We start from the raw sequence: 23,588 nt of genomic DNA on the forward strand, positions 1-23,588 counted from the left end.
TACTTTTATTTTTGTATTATTTATTTCATTTCAATCACACATATGCCATAGGTAGCAGAACAAGTCATAATAGAGGGAATATCAAAATGAAATGTCAATGTAACAGCGAGACCGACTGTATTTATATTTTGTCAGAAATGAAAACAATTGTAATACAATTACAATAGATGTTGTCTTCATGAGATCAAACAAAGATAAACGCATAATGGATAATGGACATTAGTGGTTTCATTTATGTTAATAACTTTCTCACCACTGGTCACACCAGTGAATGCAAAATGAAGATGCAGAGAGGAAATTAAGATTTCGTCAATGAGCAAACGAGCAGAACCTGTACATTCATAAATAGTCACACGTAGCCTATAACCTCGCATCAGGAGGTAGTTCAGTGCCAAACTAACCATTTCCTGATACGCTAAGCCCAAGACGGAGAGACAGTCTCACTCACACATGCAACAAAAGATACAATCCATCCATCCACACACACGTGTAAAGGATCCGTTAATTACAACTGCATGAACTTCTTCCTGAGGCACTGAGCTGTAAGTGCACTTAGCTAAAACACACGTGCTTCTCTGCTACACCAAAGCAAATAACACTATCACCAGTATCTGACCAGCAGCAATTAAGAATGAAGAGGTTAGGGGGCAGGGAGGGCCGATCTCCTTCTCCTCATGGTGATTTGCAGTCCTCAGTTGTTGGTGGCGGCGCCTTCTGCATCTTTGCTAGGCTCCTTGATACTGTCTTCCTTTTTGCTGCCCTGCTTGGAGGTCCGGTTGAGGGCTCCGTTGATGAAGCTTTCAGAGCTCTGGCACTGGAAGTGTTTCCTGGTGCCCACCAAAGACGGGTTGTTGACCAGCGTGTAGAGGAGCTGCCAGTGCGCTCGCGCCCGCTTGGCGCTCGACACCTTGTTCTGCTTCTTCTCTTGCTGGACCAGTTGAATACCTTAACATGTTGAACATGCAAGAAAGAGTTAAAACCAACATGCAGGACAAGCGTAGTCAGTTTCAATAAATATAGCCTATCCGTAAATGGCGAGAAAGAAATCTATTCAAGCATTATTATTATTATCTATTACAACACGCACGCATATAACTTACAGTTCAGTTTGATTCAGTAATCGCTTGCTATTCAAGTCACTGAATCAATCATCAGATTTACAGGTTAAAAAGAACTGGTTCTTAAGAGTCATTTGTTTGGAAAAAGTGAACTGAACCAAACTCCACTAGCTTGGTCTTTTATATGAGCCACTGTTTGTAATGAATCATAAGAGTTCTTCGTTTTTTATTTGGACCTTACCATTGTAGTTATAAACTATTTTTTTCAATTAACCAACTGCATGAACTAACTAAATAAACAAACTCATTAGAATCATTTGTGGGGAAATCGAGTTCCACTGATCGCGATGTGTAACCTTGACTAAAATGATTCATTAAAAATAATCGACTCATACGCATCATTTGTTTGGCGCGTTGGACTCAACTGGTTGCACTGTCTGTATATGATTCCCCTCAAAGAACCGACTCATCATAAGAGCCCCGGTCGCGTGTATGCTTTTGAATCAGGAAAATTAAGGAATAAATATTCATTTTAAAATGACATCTAAAATAAAGACACTGAATGCAAAGAAATATCACAGTATCACAGTTGGAACATATAATGTCTAATTACCACATGGAGAGTATAAAAGCTAGTCATAAACACACACACACAAACACACGCACAAACACACGCACACACACACACACGCACACACATGAGACAGTCGATTACAGAACCCAGTCTCTGTAACCTACCAGTTTTAACAATTCTCCACAGATTATAATATTGTATGAAAATACAAACATGAAAATCAAACTCCTTCAGTTTTTGAATGCAAGTATTGGTACTGTAGGGGTAAAATCAACAAAAGACAGGGCTGTTTAATGTTGAATACACCATCTGCTCCAGCGAACCCCATCAAATGCTGACAGACCAGATTTTGACTTAAAGGGTTAGTTCGCCCAAAAATGAAAATTATGTCATTAATAACTCACCCTTATGCTGTTCGAAACATGTAAGGCCTCCTTTTATCTTCTGAACACAGTTTAAGATATTTTAGATTTAGTCCGAGAGCTCTCAGTCCCTCCATTGAAGCTGTGTGTACGGTCTACTGTCCATGTCCAGAAAGGTAAGAAAAACATCATCAAAGTAGTCCATGTGACATCAGAGGGTCAGTTAGAATTTTTTGAAGCATCGAAAATATATTTTGGGCCAAAAATAGCAAACACTACGACTTTATTCAGCATTGTCTTCTCTTCCGTGTCTGTGTGAGAGAGAGTTCAAATCAAAGCAGCTGGATTTCCGGTTCGCGAACGAGTCATTCAGTTCACCAAATAGAACTGAATCGTTTTAAACGGTTCGCATCTCTTATACGCATTAATCCACAAATGACTTAAGCTGTTAACTTTTTTAATGTGGCTGACACTCCCTCTGAGTTCAAACAAACCAATATCCCGGAGTAATTCATGTACTCAAACAGTACATTGACTGAACTGCTGTGAAGATGAACACCGAGCCGAGCCAGACAACGAACAATAGACTGATTCATTCACAAGTCAAGAACCGTTTCTGTCAGATGTGTCTGATTCGTGAACCGAGGAGCTGATGATACTGCGCATGTGTGATTCAGTGTGAAGCAGACCGACACACAGAGCGCCTGAACCGAACTGATTCTTTTGGTGATTGATTCTGAACTGATTCTGTGCTAGTGTTATGAGCGCGGGTAAACCGAAGGCTTGAATCAATGGCAATCATCGCCAATGAAGCCATTACGTCGAGCGCAAAAGAACCGGTGAACCGTTTTCTTCAACCGGTTTATTGAATCGAACTGTCCGAAAGAACTACTGGTGATCCGAACACCGATGCAACCGGTTCTTGACTCGTGAACAAGTCAGTCTGTTGTTCGTTATCTGGCTCGGCTCGGTGTTCATCTTCACATCAGTTCAGTCAGTGTACTGTTTGAGTGCATGAATTACTCCGGGATATTGGTTTGTTTGAACTCAGAGGGAGTGTCAGCCACATTAAAAAAGTTAACAGCTTAAGTCATTTGTGGATTAATGCGTATTAGAGATGCGAACCGTTTAAAACGATTCAGTTCGATTTGGTGAACTGAATGATTCGTTCGCGAACCGGAAATTCAGCCGCTTTGATTTGAACTCTCTCTCACAACAGACACGGAAGAGAAGACAATGCTGAATAAAGTCATCGTTTTTTGCTATTTTTGGACCAAAATGTATTTTCGATGCTTCAAAAAATTCTAACTGACCCTCTGATGTCACATGGACTACTTTGATGATGTTTTTCTTACCTCTCTGGACATGGACAGTAGACCGTACACACAGCTTCAATGGAGGGACTGAGAGCTCTCGGACTAAATCTAAAATATCTTAAACTGTGTTCAGAAGATAAAAGGAGGTCTTACATGTTTGGAACAGCATAAGGGTGAGTTATTAATGACATAATTTTCATTTTTGGGCGAACTAACCCTTTAAGACTCACACATAAAGCTTTATGAAAGGAGATGAGCATTGTGAAGTGTGAATGTACAGAGGATGCTCGCACTATGGACTCTCTGTCTCTGTGACTGGTCTGATTGAGCAGCAGGGCCGCGGTGACTTATTACACATCAGGGCCCAGTTTATCCTGACAAATGTAATGATTGCGGGAACGCTCGCCTGCTGCCTGCAGGGCAACATGATGAATCAATTATTCCCAAAACAAGGCCAACCAACTGTCTGTGCAAACAGACATAAATCAGCCAAGAGAAATCAAACATTGATCAATATGAATCTCGGCTTTGGTCAGTGATTCGACACAGATGATCGAACATCATCTTGCTCTGCTTTCTGTTTTGTAGTGTATTAAAAGTAGATAAAATGAATCTGTTCCTTTTAAACTCTGCTGCATACAGAGTTTAATCTGCCTGCACCAATGTGGGGCAGTTATAAATAATATTTTAATATTATAACAAAATGTATTATGTATTCATTTAAATAAATAATTATGGTAATTAACTGTGAATTTTCCTTTACATATAGTACATATAATAACCATAATCCACGACTTTTTATGCATGGCCAGTTAGAAATTATATATTGTCATTTGACAATTACATAATAAAATGTATTAATTAAAACTATAAATTGACATAAAAATTTATTTATTTAATTGATATAAATTGGTATAAAAAATACTCCCCCCACATATAACAGGGTTAATAATTAATATATATATATATATATATATATATATATATATATATATATATATATATATATATATATATATATATATATATATATATATATATATTTTTTTTTTAATGTATTATTTATATAGTTATGCTAATTAACTGTGCTATATTTTTATATAAAACAAAATTATACAAAAGTACAAAATACACTACTTTATAGAACAAAAAAAATATTTTTACAATATATTCTAGATATATAGCTAGGTTTTTAAGTTATTATACAATTTATTTGTTACATTTTATAATATTAATGCATACATTTTTAATAATTATTCTTTATATATAGTACATATAATAACCATAATACAGCACATTTTACACATAATTAATAATTTATATTTTATTAATATTTTTTATAATACTTTTTAAAAATGTTTTTGATTTATTTCAATAATTCAATGTTATTTTTTAAATTATTTTTTTTAACAACAACAAACCTTTATAAACATTCTCATACCTATCTGAAAGCATCTCAGTGCATCTTTATTTTCAACAGTTTGATGGTTTCCACACACTCACTGAAAAAAAAGTGAAAGTGACTTGACACACAGCCAAGTGTGGTGACCCATCCTCAGAATTCGTGCTCTGCACTTAACCCAACCAAAGTGTGCACACAACAGTGAACACACATAAAGTTCACTGGATGAATTGAATGAGTGCAGCTTTAAAACAACAAACCGCATCCTCAGCCAAGCTCTATATGAGTTCTGAAGACTAAAAGCTTTGAGTTTGAGACCAGACTCTGGAACAGGCTGCTCTCAGACGAATTCAATTTAATCATATTGTTGTGATGAACTGGAGCAATACAGAACTAAAAGCTCAGACCTTCTTCAGCATCTCTAATCCTCTGTGTAGAGAGACCGTCCTGGCCTGAGGTTTGCAGCAGCAGCCCGCAGAAGGCCTTCATCACGGGGTGAGACTGACTCACCTCGATCTTCAGGTAATGAGCGTAGCAGCGGTACCCTGCGGAGAGAAGCACAGAGGAGACCATCTGCATACAATAACATCACATCCAACAATTTCAGTGTGGCACTTTTAACAGAAATATCAGCTTATTCTGTTTGTAGAACTACAAATCTAGTCTTGTTTGAAACCACAGAAATATATAAAAATGATATACAAATATAAAATATGTAGATATCGAATATAATTAACATTTAAAATGAAAATAAAATATTATAAATTGTTTTTTTTAATTATATAAAATTGTTTAAGAATACAAAATAAATTCTTAAATATAATACTAATGATATTAAGGGTGTTAATGTCATTTTATGAAAACAATACGTTTTACTGTAATTTGACCGCACTTTTATTCTTAATAGGGTTTCTGAATGTGAATGCGTTGCTCTGTCCAGCAGTACCTGAGTCAAACGCCTCGACGTTGCGGTTGAGGAGACTGATATCCAAGCGTCCCAAGTGAACTATATTGAAAAGGGCAGTGATGACTATCCTCCAAATGCCCAGGATCACACCAACCATGACATTAATCAGGAAGAGCATGTAGCTGAGAAGAAACAGACTCCCTCTGTAAAGAAAAGAAAAAAAGCACATCCAATCTCTGTGAATCCTCATACAAGCTTGATATATATATATATATATATATATATATATATATATATATATATAGAGAGAGAGAGAGAGAGAGAGAGAGAGAGAGAGAGAGAGAGAGAGAGGGAGAGAGAGAGAGAGTACATGACTAAAATAGAATAGAATATACTATTAAAAAATAATTTTATATATATAATGAAATATAAAAAATTAACAAGTAATAAACATTTTCACTTGAAAAAAGTTATAAATAATAATGTTATATTATTTAATGAGTAAATAAATAAATAATGAAATAAATAATGAAATGAAAACAAAATAATGTATAACTAAATATTAAAAATAACACAAAATCCACCATATTTAGTTTTTGAAGAGATTTTCCTTACCTTCTTCAGTTAAAATAACATACATTTCTCTATCTATTTTTTTAACTAACAATAAATAATAATATTATATTAAATTTATAAAAATAAATATACAATTTATTATTCATTAATGTATTACAGCACAAAATCAACCTTATATTTACAATTACAACCTCAAAGTTAATGTAAACTTTTAACCACAACTGTGTGTGTTTGTGTGTGTCTATATATATATATATATATATATGTTTATGTAATTGTAAAAATGTAAGTAACAATTGTTTTGAAAAAGTACAATAAAAATGCAGTGTCTGTTAATATGAAATTCTTCAGAAGTTTCATAATGTACAGAGTGTAGATGTGTGTTATTATTGGCTGATCTTCAATGCCCTACCAGATGGTGAACGCACACTAACATCAGAAGCATTAACCAGTAAGAGACACAACAGATGTTGTAATATTATGTATAATCAGCACCTGTTGTTCAGATCTCTAGTTCCTGCGTCCTTCTTGATGAACAAAAACCTGGAAGTCAGATGCTGGATCAGCACAGCCAGGAACAGCAGCATCCAGAAGGGCCTTCAGCAGAGACAACATGAGAGTGAGAAGCATCTTAAGAGGCACTTGTCTAAACGCTGGCCTATCTGGCTCATGAGGAGAGATGACTGATAGGAGGGCTTTAGTCAAGATTCGTGGCTCACGGGGTCACGACCCTGCAGTCACAGTCATCATCACCAGAGCCACGGTCGAGCAGAGGGAAGACACTCACCACATCCTGCCGATGATGTGGAACAGCACGAGATTGGTGCCATACAGGACGGGGATGATGATGAGGAAGACAGCGAACAGAATGCAGATGAAGAACACCAGAGTCTGGATCACCATGCCTGGACACAGACAGAGAAAAAATAACACTATATTATTTCATGAGTAAAAAAATAAATAAAATGAAATGATAAAATGAAAACAAATTAATTAAAATAATTAATGAAAATAAATATATTTATATATAATATACATTTATTTGTTTATTTAAATATATAAAAAAAGAAAATACACAAAATGTACCAAATTTATTTTCTTAATACATGTTTCTGGTCTTTTTTTTTAAACCTCTTAAGACCCTGCAGCCTCATATGAGGACATTATATTTTTGTGAATCTTTCTGAGACTGTCACAGTTTGTAGTCTGGATGTCCTGTACAGAGCACATTCAATGCTTTTCAGAGATATGAAACTTTATGTTATGAAACAGGGTGTTGATTTCATACATGTCCTCATATGAGGACACCGGGACTAAAAGCATGTTTATTACGCATTTCGGGAGACATGACAAATGAACAGGGAAATAAATTATAATTCAGTATTCTTTTAAATATGATATATTATTGTGAAAATCTTGTCAATTATTACTCACATTATTACACTTCTTTTTTTCATGACATGTTGCTCCAAAAACACATTAATATGCAAATTAGATTAACTTTATAGATTGTATATAATGGGAATGATATAGACATTTTACACATTCTTTGCAGAAAGAAAAATGGTATATTGAATCACTCTGTTATAATATTGAGAATCATCTTTACACAAAGCTTGCTAAAAAATAAATAAATAAAAAATCTTAAAGAAAACTAAAAATGTTTTGGTGATAAATAAATACTATTTTAAATGTAGATATAACATAGAATTAAAACAATTTTTTTGTTCAGTTCAGATTTGGTTGTTGTTGTTGTACACAAACTATTGTAAGTGTAAAAAAAAGAGAAAAAAAGAGAATGAGGGTCTCTCATGCCATGCGCTCTCACCGAGACAGATAAAGGCCGCCTGGTAACTGGTGAAGCCCATCCAGCAGACCAGCGCAGGCCGGGACGGTCTAATGCTCCTGTGGCAGTTATACACAGTGAAGATGTCTCCTCTGTACAGTCCCTTCAGATTAGACCTGAGGGAACACAGACACAGCCGTCACACACACACACACACACACACACACACACACACACACACACACACAGCATCTCTTTATGAAGAAGACACTGAGATGGAATTGCAGGTCACAGAGTCAAACGGCCATTAATGACATTTAAAAACTCAATTTGAAAAGTCATTATTTTTAATTTGGTATTCCTGACCGTAATTATCTCATTCTCATTAGTCTAGTAAATGATGTTTTTCCTGTTTCACCTCTAGCTACTGTAGCTGTTATTCATAATAGAGGCACTGAGACAGTCAGTTATGCTAAAAAGAAAATCATTAGTAATGCATTCACATAAGTGCATGAATGATGTGTGACTGTGCAAGTCAGGAGACGAGCTGGTGATGACTAATACAAATAATGAAATATATTAGCAAAAAAAAAATAAAAAATAAATAAATAAATAATATATATAATATATATATTAGTATTCTAGTATAACATAATTTTTTGTATATATTCATGATAGCTTAATTAGTTTTCTTTTTTTTCTGGTTATATTTTAATATTTTTTTTTACATTATTTGTCATTTTTTAAATGTCTATATTGTTCTTAATAAATAATTTAATTTCAGTTTTAGTTTTAGTTATTTTAGTATTTCAAGTTAAACAAAAGGAAAAAGACAAATTAATAAATATGTATTTTTAATAACACTTTTTGTTTCAGTTAATTTGTTTTATTTTAAGTAAAGATTTAATGGTTTTAGTTTTAGTTTTAATTTTAGGTAACAATAATAATAATTTCCCTGGAAGTGAAAAAAAAATTTAAAATAAAGAAAAAAAAAATATATAGACAATAAAATAAAATCATAAAATACATTACAAGGTATAAATAAATGATTTTTAATTAAAACATATATAAACAGTTTTAAAATCATTGCTTTATTTTGTAGATTTTATTTTTAGTTTTAATTTTAGGTAACAATAATAACCCTGGAAGTGAAAAAAAAGATAAAAAGATAAAATGAAAATGAAATGAAATAAAACAATAAAATGCATCATAAATAATAATTAATTAAAAGATAAATACATTTTAATTAAAAATGTACAAAATAGGAAATTACACTTATAGTACAACTGTTTTAGATTTTACTAAAGAAATACATTTTTATTTAGAATATCTATCTTTTTATTTCTGTATTAATATGTGACAATCTGTTTAATATAGGCTAAATCTGTTGTTGCATTTAAAAAAGTTGTAATTAAGTTTATTTAATAATAGAATATAAAACATTAAAATCTAAAATAATTTGTATATAAAAATTAAAAGGAAATAGCTATACTGTGGTGTAAATCAGTTTTTGAGAAATCAGTAAATCAGTTTTGACATCAGAAACAACTGTAATATTTTCTGTCCGTTTCGCACTTTAAATCCTGTTTATAAAACTGACCTCTCAAACCTACTCCGTCTAATAACATCTAAAATGCTTTATCAGAGAATCAGGATGTGACATCTGCGCATCAGCATGCATGTGACAGTAATGAAGCAGGTGAAAAGCGGTTTGAGCCGGTTCATCTGACCGAATGTGTGGTTGTTAGTGTCACCTGTGCTGGACCATGGACCTCATGATCATGAGCAGGTTGAGCAGGCAGGACAGGGTCACCGCTGACAGATAGCAAACTGAAACACACACACAATCACATGATTGTCAGACGGGTCGCTGTCAGATGCACAAACACACTCTCACAGCCTCAGCACTTTTTCCCACTGACTGATTGGAAAACGAGTCCTGCTACAGTTCAGCAGTCGGCTTTGCTGACTACTTCATTATTCATCTGCTGATTCGTATGAGTATTTAAAGCTGAGTGAAAGCGGATGCGTGTGATTCAGGCTCTGCACTCCTCTGCAAACCTCCAGCGGTCTGAATAAAAAGTGAAGTGACCCATACTTGCAATGTGTGCTCTGTGCATCTGTGCATCTATGTCCTGCAACAGAACAGCCTTAGTATAAGAAGTATAAGAATGGCAGCTAACTCACTTTCAACACACCACAGATAGTAGACTACAATCCTGACCACCTCCTGACGGTCGTCTGACAGGATGATATTGAAACCTGCCAACAGGAAGGCGATGTCTTCGTCCACTCCTCTACGGACGATGTGTAGGGTGGGCAGCACACCGCAGACCAGTAAGAGCGCCATCTAAGACATTCACCAGAATGGAAAATGCCTTGAAATACTAACACGCTACATTGATTAATACTTTTAGAAAGAAATAACATTTGTTCAAGCGTTTACCTGATAAAGAGCAATGAACGCCACAACCACAGAGATCGCTAGCTTCAAAGGGAACCTAAAAACTGATGGAAAAGAAATAAAATGACAGTAAATTAATACAAACACTACTGTTTAAATGTTTGGGGTTGGTAAGTCTCTTTTGCTTTTATTTGATCAAAATTACAGTAAAAAATGTGAGATATTATTACAGTTTCAAAAAAACTGTTTTCTGTGTCAATATATATTAAAATATAATTTATTCATGTGATCAAAGCTGAATTTTCAGCATCATAACTCGAGTCTTTAGAGTCACATGATCCTTCAGAAATCATTATAATATGCTGATTTGCTGCTCAAGATTATCAATAACAATATTTATTGTCAATATAATTTTCTTCCCTGACTCTTTGATGATTAGAAAGTTTGAAAAGAACAAATTTTAAAAAATAATAATTTTGTAATAACAAAAAAGTGTCTTCATTATAACTTTCCATCAATATAATGCACCAGTCCATGCTGAATAAAATATATTTTTATATGTATTTGGCTTTTCTTTGTTTTTTCTTCCTTTCTTTGTTCTTTAATTTACCATCCTCTGGTGTGTAGATGTAAGACTTGGCAGCATCTCTGAGTCTTTCAATCAGTTTGGGTTTTGATATGCTCGAACTGCAAAAGCAAGAGATAACAGGCATAAACAACAAGAAGCAGCATACGATTTTAAAATAATACCACTTCATTTTCTTTCAAATGCACATTTAGACTTTTAGTTTCCTAAAATTAATTTACACTAATGGGACTTTAATGGGATTCAAACCTGCAACCTTTGAGCAACCAGTCTAAACCTGCAACCTCATGGTCTCTTGATATTTGAGGCATATCTGAAGTTTATTATCAATGGATATTTCCCTCCATTATGTTGCTTTCCTTTGTACTGACATCAAGGAGTTTCCACGTAACAGGACACATTCCCTCACGTGGCTCACAGGACTATATTTAATGACACTCAGTGTATTTTTGCATTAAGAAGATCAGCATCTGTACAGTACAGACAGATTGTATGGCATCACGCACTCAGGGACAGTGATGGATCACTATCTACCAATCTTTGCATAAGTAAATTTACTGTAGGTGTGATTCACCTCCTGTCAATGGAAAAGAGGAAGGAACTAGTCTTTAGACAATATCCCATCTGCTTGTCTATTGTACAGTGCACTGATTGCTATAATAGAAAGTGCCTTAACTTTTTTTTCTTTCATTGCAATCGGAATCTATTCCATTTACAAAATGATTAGCTCACACTGCATTAAGCACTTGATATTTATAAGCTACAAAATATGTATTTCTTTAGGATTTTTTTTTATAGTATTTATAGAATTGATTTTGTATTTATAGTATTTTATTCATTAATTGTATGGGGTTTGAAAACCCTAATTAATCTTATAATAAAATGTATTAAAAACAATTACATTTTAAAATTGATAACATTTATGAAATTGTTATTTATAAAACGATTTGAAAATTTAAATTGACTAGAAAATATTTTATTTACAATACTATTTTTTAAATAACTTTACAATTAGAGATGCACCGATACTGATACTGGCATCGGTATCGGGCCCGATAATGAGCGCCTGTACTCGTATTCGTACTCGTTAAAATGCCCCGATACCAAACACTGATACCACACAACATGTGATAAATGCCATATTCAGACAAAGAAACACCGACAACAGAACAACAGAGGGCAGATTGGAGTTATTAAAGGGGGGGTGAAATGCTCGTTTTCACTCAATATCCTGTTAATCTTGAGTACCTATAGAGTAGTACTGCATCCTTCATAACTCCAAAAAGTCTTTAGTTTTATTATATTCATATGAGAAAGATAGTCTGTACCAATTTTTCCCGGAAAAACACGACCGACTGGAGGCGTGACGTGTGGGCGGAGCTAAAGAATCACGAGCGTCAGTAGGCTTTTGCGTTGAGAGCGTTTGGAAGCTGTGACATTACCTTGAGGAAAAAACCTTCATCCAAAACAAACCATGGCTAACAGTCAGATTCAGCCATTTATTTATGATCCAGAATCAGATCCCGAGGCTGAAACTGAACGAGAGCAGCAGCAGCAGCAACGACTCGCTCCGAGCGGGGCTCGAACCCGGGTCTCTGGCATGGGAGGCGGACGCACTAACAAGGAGGCAGAGATATTTTAAGCAGTTTTACTCACCGCCTGCGGTTCCAACACACGATCGTGACCCTTTTTCGTTGGGATTGCATCATCCTTAAGAAATAAACGATGTGCAAATCCGGCGTCAAACTGGGCCTTGTTTGTAAAACAAGCATTTTAGAAATGCAGGGAACAAACACAAACACTTGCACAACTCCGTTGATGCTCTGTAAAAATAAACTCCATCCACTGGTCCCTTAATGCTGTTTTTTTTTTTTGGTAATCTGTGCAGGGTTGTCTTGCCCTGGCAACCAAAAACACACTCCTTTTGTGACATTTCGCGACGCTCTCGCTCTGATCAGTAAAGTCTGTTGTGCTCTCAGTGCTCTGCTATACGGGAGCGCGCGCTCTTCCGGCAGAAGTGCCTTAGGACCCATATAAGGAAATTCCGCTCCATCTAACGTCACACAGAGCCATACTCGAAAAAAAACTTTCCGAAACTTGTGACAAACCGGAAGGAGTATTTTTGGAACAGAAATACTCCTTCAAACGTACAACTTAATTTTTTAAACTTTGTCCATGTTTAGCATGGGAATCCAACTCTTTAACAGTGTAAAAAACTCAGTATGCATGAAATAGCATTTCACCCCCCTTTAAAGATTAAGGTTGTCTACGTAGAATATCTATGCAATGAATATAATGTTAAACATTCAGAGTATTAACGCCAGTATAGCTGACGTGCATGAGATGATAAAGCACGCTAAGTGGACTGAGCGCACAGCGACGAAGATGCATGAGCTTGTCGAGTGAATATACATTTTTATCACTGGAAACCTTGAGGTTGGTCGGATATGTCAAAACAAGTTATATAAACAATGCACAAGTTACTTAACGGTAGGGAGGGAGGGAGAGAGAGAGAGAGAGAGAGAGAGAGAGAGCACACTGATCTTTGATGTTCACTCACTTAGCACATGCATTTGGATTAAAACTCAATCGTAAAATAAATTATAGGAGCATTCACTATAAACATCATTTATTTTCAATCTTAGGCATACATGACTTTCTGGCGAAAGTGAATCTAGCAGCCTGTGTGCAATGCTGTGACTGTAATCCATTATATACCTTTCTATCAAAGTTATCTAATATTATCCAGATCAATTTGTTCTGACAGTTTAACTATGAGTTCTTGTCATATTTTATTACCATCTTATAAACTATAGAGAATAAACTGTGATAATGTGAAACGTTGAAGGTGTCTGAATAAATTTTGGTTTGACTGTATCTATTTAATAAATTAAGTTAACCAGCTAACATTATACATACTCTTTTGGTTTTGTACCCAATATTTAAAATTTTTACAAAGGCAATTAAAATATCGTTATCCAGTATCGGCAAGTACCAAAAATAAAAGTAACGTATCGGGCGAGTTCTGGAAAAAGTGGTATCGGTGCATCACTATTTATATTATTATAAATTATTTACATTTTTTTTTAAATGTGTGACCAGTAAAGCCAACATAAAAACAAAAAGTTAATGAATTTACTTTTTTTGATTATGCTGTACAAAGGGTCCATATGATCAGTCTTATTATGGGTTACTAGTTACTAGTATAATATAACTTTAATGCTTCTCGAACCTTTGGGTTAATAAATAATGTTGTCCACGTAAGTGTGCATCACCTGATTTTGGTGGGCTTTTTCTTCTTAAGTATCTTCTTCACATAATCTCGATAATAACTGCTACTGAGGTCCTGCAAGAAAGTAAAATATATATATATATTACTACAAATCTTCTCAAAGTTACAATTGGTTAAAAATAGTAGGGTAGTGTGATCTAACAAAAACGTTGCTTTTCTGAATTATAGATAGTTTGTCAATTCTTAAAAAATATATATATCTAGATTTGACATTGTTTACTTGAAGTTTAGATGTGTTATGAGGGGATCGCTCATCATATTTCATCCAAATGTATTCGTCATAGCGATCATAGCTGAATAAGCCATTGTCTACTTCCTATGGGAAAACAACACACTGTTTGTGTAATGTGCTCTGTGAGTCAAACATAACCCAATCCCACTGAGCTGCTTAAAACGATTAGAGCGCTGGAATGCAGGTACGAGTTTACCAACTCTCCTCTTGCCTTTCCATGCTCCTAAATCTCTTCATTACGAATTAACACAGAGGTGCTTAACTGGTGGGTCGTGGCCCAGAAATGGGTCACAGGTCTGTTGTAATATTGTTTACAGTACATTAGGGGGAAAAACAATGGTAAATACAAATAAATCAATGCCAAATAAGAGCCATGATAAATACATTCTAAAATATTTGATTATTGATTATTAACCTTAAACCTTATCAAACTTTTTAATGCTTGGAACTCCCTTTTAGTCTTTTTTAAAGAATCGGATCTGTTAATATAGCTTTTATTACACAATCAGGACAGCTGTTGACAGTCTCACCTCAGAGCTGTTGCTTGTCTCTCTGTTCTGTAAGCCTTTGAACAGAAGCAGCGGATACTGGAAACTAAGAAAAGCCAGACAGGCAATCTGAGGAAGGCTGCTGAACAGAGCGTAGTACTTATAGATCTGCAGACAAGCAGAAAAACAGACAAATCAATATCAAATTACATCAAATGTTTGCAGTCCTTTGTCTCGCTATATTACCCACAATTCCTGCCACCCATATTCAATGCAAATCAATCATGAAATTTCACTCAGAATTTATATAACGGACCTAACAAGGCTTTCTTTATTAAGTCCTAAAAATAACTGAATGGCTTTCAGCATGAATCCAGTCAGCCAGTTTGATCCGTTTGTTTCCTTGCTAAATCCATGAAGCAGGCAGAACAATCAAACTAAACAAGAATGTTTTATTTTATTGTGTATTTTGGGTAACATTGTTGTGACAGAATCTAAAGTGATTAGCTGAAGCATAGCACCATAGAGAGATCCTGGGAACCAGAACGAATTGTTTCGAGGTTTGACCATTCAATGGGGACAATGGGCACAAAACGGAGGACTGATGGAAAGAAGTTAATGAACTTAAGCTGCTGCAGAAGAATCTGAAAGTCCCATTCAACATGGAAAAATATGCATATATTTTACAGGTGATGTTTACAATCCATAAATCCATGGTAAGTGGTACCTGTGAGGTTTTGGGACAGTCCACCTTCTGCCAGACCAGAACTGCAAAGTGTGTCCATGACAGCAGGCTGCCCAAGACGTATCCCACCTTGTTATGCAGCGTGCCGCAGGCCAGAAGAGGGTAGTACAACGCGGGGTAGTACAACAGAGCCAGGATCAGCCAGAACTCTACGGGCATAAAGAACAAAATAATATAGTCCACTTAAACATCTCTGTGCTCACCAGTACTGTCTATATAAATAGTGATGTGTCCCAGTGGTTAAAGAGGCAGGGAGTCGAAAGGTTGTAAGTTCAAACCCTTAGTAGTGCAATCTGATGTAACCTTAAACTAGACACATTTATATGAATAAATTGCCCTAAAAACACAATTTTGATTGTAAACTGACTTAAATTTGGGCCTGTTTCTCATATAACGCCACTTTCTCGTGACAGTTTATAATAATATATATCATATTTTTATTACACAAATGCATTTCTTTACTTCAGAAGAACAAAAAAGGTCAAGATCTATACTAACATGCATGTCAAAATTCACTTAATAAAGCACCAAACGGATACATCATGCAAACAAAGCCTTGTCTGAGGCCATGTTGGCTAAATAAGCAAAAAATGCTGCCAATAATCTAATAACAAAACCCAACTAAGAAGGACTATCAAAAAAGATCAGGGAGGGTGCTACTTTTCATCCTCTTGTGTGAACTGAGCTTAGTTTGGAAAGCTACCATATTGTGAATAGAGAGAGTATTCCTTTTAGAGCAACAGTGAAGGGAGAGCCACTGTACCCCGTGAGATACCCCTCCAAACCGGCCAATTTGCAGAAACTCTTTGGTGTCCCAAAGTCTTTGATTTACATTATGTTAGAAAAGAATGTATGTGTGTGTGTGTGTGTGTGTGTGTGTGTTTTACATCTAGAAAGAACTGAATCTTTACAACATTGCCATAATTATCATCCTTGACCAAGTTGGGTTTAAGTGTACAGCGATGGGGACTCAAGGTTTTGTTCCTTGCGGGAATCGAACAAGCAACCTTCGGTTTGCTAGTTTTGGGTCTTAACCACTAGACAACATCATAAAACGAAGCCTAAAAACTGAATGAATACTGCCATAAATCACAATATGAATGCATTCCACCACTCCATGATGCGATAGATGTAGTCGGCATGCCTTTGTTAATGACGTCTTTAGTGAAAGGAAGTGGATGGTGACTGAGGACCATTGAGACCAGCTTGCAGAAGAGAACGCCGTACACAGCTACGGCAAGGCCCTTGTGTTGTGTGTGGTCTAAAAAGTTTACTGGGCTGAAGAAAAGAACAGAAAAAAAACATTTTTAGTATGTTGCCATGAGGTTCTGGGTGATTTACTGCATGGCAGATGTCAAGCTGACCTGAGTAAACCTGTAAGTCCCCTCTGATTGTCACCCAGCTTCTGTCGCCTGGCCAGGATGGCGAGAACCAGCATGACCACCAGCTTTTGACATAAAGAGAGGACAATTTGTCAGTATTACAACCTCCCTGACTTCCTCTAAAGGCCCAGCAGAAGCTTGTCCAGCTGGGACTTTGACCCTTTATTAACCCCTTCAGCTTCACAGCTTCTCGGTTCAAGTGAAACCACAGACCCCTATGAAACAAGGGCAGAACCCATTTCCAAAGATGCTGCCTCTGTTTCTGGAATGAGTAAGTGCACAGTGACCTGCAGTGACCTGTAGCACTTTTAGGAGGCGTCATGGCCAAAGGTGACATCTGAGTCCACATGGGTCCATCACAGTCAATTAGCATGTGGCTTTTTGTATAAATATCAAAGAAAGGAAAAGACCAGGGACTCAGTGGGAAGTCTGGGAGTTACAAGATGAGTGACGACAAATGTGTGTTTGAAATGTTTTTAAAACTTTTATATAAAGTTACTACGACGTGGTCACGTATTATGGTTAATTAAAACTAAAACCACACCCCCCCCCCCAAAAAAATGCATAAAATAAATATTTCAAAAATTAATTTATTTCACCTAGTTGCCAAGTAAATTAAAACATACATAAAAAATTATAAAATAAATATATAGAAATGCAAAAAAAAAAAAAGAAAGAAAAAAATGTAGAAAACTATCGAATTTTAAAACTGACAAAAAGTGTGATGAAAAAAGAAAATAAAGAAATTAAAACAAATGCAAAATATTACTAAATTATAATAGTATATCAATGATGCTAAAATAGCACAGGAGACTGGGATTTGTAGATATTGCTATGGGATTTTTTCACGTCTTCAAATATTAAAAAGATATAAAAATAATGATAATAATAGTGAACACATAGAAAACACAGTTAATTAATTAATTTATAATTTATTATATAATGATCCTATATATATATATTTTTTTTACAAATTATTTACTCAATTCAAAATAATTTGAAAACTCAAACAGCTTATTGTCAAGTGACATGGCTATTTCTAGATTTCTAGATTTTGACACAAAGGTGCTTCTTAACATATCCAAATACGGTCTGTCTCTAGTACTATGATATAAACCATGGTACTGTCTGATTTCTATATTCCAAGTATTCCAAGCTACTAAACTCTGGACAAGGCAATTCAAAGAAAGAATAGAAGGTAATGACAGAAAAAAAGAAAATTGAGAACATAAAACCAGTATGTTTCATTTGAAGGGAACTCACAGATATTGCAGCAATGCATATGTGGAAGAGGCCTTCATCAGCTGTGGGGTCACATGGTGGGATAACTCTGAAAAATTCACGAACACAGAGTATTTATCATAAACTGGTGTGATCCAGGCTGATAACTCCCTTCCTCCCCTCCGTTCACAAGCAACAGACCATCACTAACAAGAGCACTTCATTTAAACTGAATCTGACTGTCGTGAAATGCCAGCACACGACCCCACTCACACTGAGCAAACTGGAATGCTGGGATGGACTTATGGCAACTAAAGGCCATGGTAACAGAAACTCAGAGATGAATGAAAAGATCCTGATTGTGTTTGGTTTAAGGAAGTCTTGGACGAGGCATGTGATGCATTTAAGTAACCCTAGAGTCACAGTTTGGTGCTTTGTTATCTAAAATCCAGCTGTAAAGACTCTTGCATTTGTGAAAAGAATCAAAGATGAGACCAAAGTCAAAACGTCTCATCACTTTCAGCAGAAATATAATCAGATATGTTTGCACACTTATAGACATAGAACCATATAAATGCTTTGGGTAGTCTGTTATGGGATGCAACAGACTAAATGAAGAGCAACAATAAAGATAATATCTAATGAATATCTGCAGACCTTAACCATGTTATATAGCTGAAATCACAGAAGTTAATGTCTAAACCCAGAGAACCCAGAGAAAATTGTAACCTAATATGCAATATAAATACACATTTTGAATATATAAATTTCCATGTTTAAATATGATCAAATTAAATTAAAATTAAATGTATGCATTTAGTAGACGCTTTTATCCAAAGCGACTTACAGTACATTCAGGTTAACAATTTTTACCTATCATAATTATAATTATTAAATATTATATATGTTTGCATGTTATGTAAGCTGACACATTTAAATATAGAAACTATCAAATCAATTAATTATAAAAACTAAATATTGCATTTAAATATATACAGTATAATTATGATAATTAACATGTAGCTACTTATTAAAAATAGCATAAAAGTGTATATATGTGTGTCTCTCTCTCTGTGTGTGTATGCATTTGTTAATTATTGTTTGTCAAGTTATAAAATGTATACATTTTACATGTTAAATTATAATGATGCAAAAATATATCATAAATATAAAGAACTTTTTTCCATTCTATCCCCACTTGCAATGTATCACAACAAAGTTGTGACTGATTTTTAAAATTAATATAATTAATATAAAAATAAATGTAAACATATAAAATACATATATGTATGTGCGTGTGTATATTGTAAGATTAAGCTTAAACATTTAAATATAATTAACTATAAAATAAATTATAAAAACAAATAGTAGATTTAACTATATATAGGAAATAGATATCATGAAAATAATATAAAAATATGTAACAAACCTAAGTGAAAAGATGTCATTGTTTTTTCCCCACTTTTAATGAATCACAACAAAGTTTGGAATTTGTTTTTAAATTTACCATAAAGAAACATTCATAAACACAAGTTAAGAGTACTTACTCGACAGGAGGTTTGGTTGGCGCTGCATTTTCGTACCATTCTGAGTAGTCGTAGTAGTCTTTCACAGTTTCAGCACTCATGGTGCCAACCTGCAGATCAAACAGTAGTTTCAGTGAGCTCCACTAACTCAGAAAGTAGCCGAAATCAGTCTTCCACACTCCTGTGGGACACAAGACGCCCTAATCGAAAAACAAAGTTAGAGTCTCTTTTTCTCCTCCTTTCTTGCTCTCTCGTTTAGTTGACCTGTTACCAGTGTGGCCGAGAGCTGTGAGGAGCAATGTGACGGGTCCCTTTCTGTAGCATGCCAACCCAAAACGCCTTTACTTCAGCTTGGGTCTCCTTTTCAGATGGGGGATTACCACTTCACTGGAAACCAGGAGAGAGAGAAAAGCAATGGGGAGAGAGGAAGAGGGGGTGTGAAAGAAACCCAGAGAGAAGGTTTTCAGACAGGGGCAGCCGATCTCCCCTGCCACCTGTAGATCAGAGGGATTAGGTGGACTTCCAAGAGCCGTCCTGTGGCTGGTATTGAGAGTTTGAATCAGCACTGGATTTAAAACAGGCTGGAACTGTGTGGGGGCCGAATGCTGACATATTCCACTGTGATAACAGGGAAATTCATGTGTGTGAGCACCTTTCCACTTATCAGGTGGAGATTTCCAATGGTGACTCACAGTATAGGCATAAGGAAGTCATTTCAATGAACCACACACATGTATCGACACACATGTGAAGAATCTAGAAAGATGCAGAACAGGTTACATTTCTAAAGTGTTTTTATTTTGTAACAGCTGTAGAACTGTATCTTCAAAAAATAAAGCGTTTAAGCCACAATCACAGATATTTTTTTAACTTAAACTGTGTTATTGAGATGCTGAAACCCACTGTGTTGTCTTTTTTGTAGATTTCATACCTGAGAACTAATATGATGAGATCACATTTATGAAATGAATCAACATACAAACACCAACCAACCAGAACAATCGCATAACAATGAACAAAAAAATCACTCAAAACACTTGGCAATTTGGTAAGATGTGCTTATACAAACACACAGCTTTTGACTTTACAAGATGTTAATTGATGGACTGGAGTGGTCTGGATGACTTGTGGATTATTGTGATGTTTAATCAGCTGTTTGGACTCTCATTCTGACGGCACCCATTCACTGCAGAGCATCCATTGTGAGCAAGTGATGTAGTGCTAAATTTCTCATCTACACCTGGCATGGCCTGAGGGTGAGAAAATTGCCACACCCACCAAATGACCACACCCCCTTCTTTAGAATGAGGGAGCAGAGGTTTTGCAACCTTCTGCATTGTTGCCCTTATTATGAAGGGATTACAGCCAAAGATAGTTAAGAAAAGTTACAAAAATCCATTTATAACAATGCAGTTAACTTGAAAAAAAAAAAAAAAAAAAACAAAGCTGGATTTACAAATAAAGGTTGCAGAACAAAGAACACTTTGAAAAGCTTGGATTACATCATGGAAAGTGCTTGAAAGTTTGCTTATATCGGTTCAGAGAAGGTCAGTGGTTAGTTCCATCGAATACCTTTGTATGGAAGGTTTTGACGCATCTAATTTCCAAATAATTTTGACAATGAATTACTGTTTGAAGCGTATCTAAGAGATATAAGGCGAATACCTTTCCGAACTTTGACTATCCTATCTGTCCTCTCAAATTTCAAAGAACCCAATGCAGCCAGTGATAAAAAAAGATACAGTGCACCATTGACTGTAGACATGAAACCCAAGCTCTAGTTTCTTTATTTTCATAATGAGTCAGGCTGACACATGTAGAAGCTTGATCCATGTAATACCCCTCCTACAGTTACATTCACACCATCTTACTGGACTGGTGCTGGCGTAACAAACCACCACTGTGGCTGGTGAAATGGTGTACGATCCATTCTGGCATGGTTAAGCCTCAAATGGGATCCTGTCAGGGTCCACAGGAGCTTTTGACGAGGAGGAAACTGATTAAGGTGGTGACACCATTGAGCACACAGCCCATGATGGATGCTGCCTGTAATGACTTCTTATGAGCCACCATCACTCAAGGGCTCTGGGGACGACCTCCAGTCACCATTTACCAAGAAAACAGTCTCCATGGTGCCGTGCCATTGACAGTGAGGCTTTTAGTGGAGGATAAAGAAGGTCAGGTGACAACAGACACTGCCGTTGCATTAGTTGACAATGAATTTCTATATATACGTACATGGAGAAGAGATGCAACAGGAGTTAATGAAGATAAAGTAAATGAAAAATTAATGTTGAAAACCGTAAATGGCACATCTAAACACAATCATTACTCCCCAAAGTATGGGATTTTGAAAGCAGGCAGCCAGCATTGCTGATGAAATGTATTAAATGTATAGATTTTTTGGTTTTTAATTTACAATAAAACTGGCAAAATAGCATATACACTATAACATAGGCTCATTCTGTGTCAGATGTTTCACAAAAACTGAAAATTACCCCATGATTTACTCACCCTCTACTCCCAGGTGTATATGACATTCTTCTTTGCAATGAGTTTTTAACTCTTTCAGAGTTACATTAAATAATGTCCAGGCTAATCAATGCTTTATAATGGGAGTGGATGTTAGCCCAAAATGTATTTATTTATTTTCATGTGGCACAGGTCCATCCTTCAGCATCTTTGGTATTGTCTCACCATTTTATCGCCGAAAATCGAAAGTATGATAGAAAAGTAACAGTAACGTTACTCAGTTATCATTCATGTCTGTAGTAGTGATGTTCGGTTCTTGAACGAACCGTTCTTTCCAATGAGCGGATCTGTCCAAAAAGAACCGAAAAGAACCGGTTCGTGGAAATGAACTGGACTTTGCATTACTAGTCTGTAGCACAAACGTTGCGGAATGAGACTCCAAAGTTTTAAGATGTTTGTTCAGAGTATGTGAATAAAGTCAAACACCACTAAGGTCTTTCTGATGCACATGCAAGGTGCACTCCAAAATGTTGTTAATTTGCTTTTGTGTCTTAATAACAAATGTGTGAGGAGGTTAAGATTGGCATTGTGATGGCTGTTAATTAGCCAGACTATATGCATAACAGATTTTATGAATGTAATACACAGTTAAGTGTTTTAACCAGCCTGTTTTTCAATGGCACATGTGAATCAAAAAATTATTTTGGAAACTCACCGTCTCCTGACTTCAGGTAAAAATTATCCCATGACTCTCACATGAGCTTTAGGTATAATTAAAGAACAGCTGCATTATAGATGATTGTGTAAACTGATTCATCTCATCGTGCATCGTTGGTAATGGCCCGAGTGCATTCATAAGTTTTAGTTTTATCTCTTCATTTTTTTTTTTATATGTGATAAGTACAAAGCTTTTTTTATTGTTATTTTTTTATAGTTTCCCAATCTACAGTTATTTCCTTTCTAACATTAGTTTTAGCATACAGTACCAATAAAAAATTAAATTAAGTCACAAAGAAAATGCTAACAATTGAATCAAATTTTGAATGACTCCTTACCTTGACTCCAAGAGATCCCAATGTTCAGTTCTATCTTGAGACCCTTTGCATCCAGTACGTTTCTTCAGCTAAGTGGATTTTTTTGGGTATCTCACACTTAGGCTTCCTACTTTACAGCTTTGCAATAACCATGTGTTCAGTGTTTTGAATGAGGTTTTGTGTGAACACTGCATGCTGTCTCTACAGACTTTGACCCTTTCTTGC

General features: G+C 35.5%; 1 protein-coding gene across 1 annotated transcript; it reads right to left on the reverse strand.

The window, feature by feature from the left end:
• stra6 (signaling receptor and transporter of retinol STRA6) lies at window positions 1-23,588 on the reverse strand. The gene is made up of 18 exons (XM_026239278.1): window positions 23,385-23,588; window positions 19,879-19,967; window positions 18,374-18,440; window positions 17,093-17,175; window positions 16,873-17,006; window positions 15,711-15,877; window positions 15,026-15,151; window positions 14,247-14,317; window positions 10,996-11,072; window positions 10,428-10,489; window positions 10,169-10,331; window positions 9,736-9,811; window positions 8,024-8,157; window positions 6,983-7,100; window positions 6,691-6,792; window positions 5,659-5,822; window positions 5,120-5,257; window positions 1-945 (listed from the first exon to the last, which is right to left on the reverse strand). The coding sequence occupies exons 2-18, from the start codon at window positions 19,956-19,958 to the stop codon at window positions 692-694; spliced, it is 2,016 nt and encodes a 671-aa protein (XP_026095063.1). The 5' UTR covers window positions 19,959-19,967; window positions 23,385-23,588; the 3' UTR covers window positions 1-691.

The sequence above is a fragment of the Carassius auratus genome, chromosome 50 (assembly GCF_003368295.1).
Source record: "Carassius auratus strain Wakin chromosome 50, ASM336829v1, whole genome shotgun sequence".
Classification (NCBI taxonomy): Eukaryota; Metazoa; Chordata; class Actinopteri; order Cypriniformes; family Cyprinidae; genus Carassius; species Carassius auratus.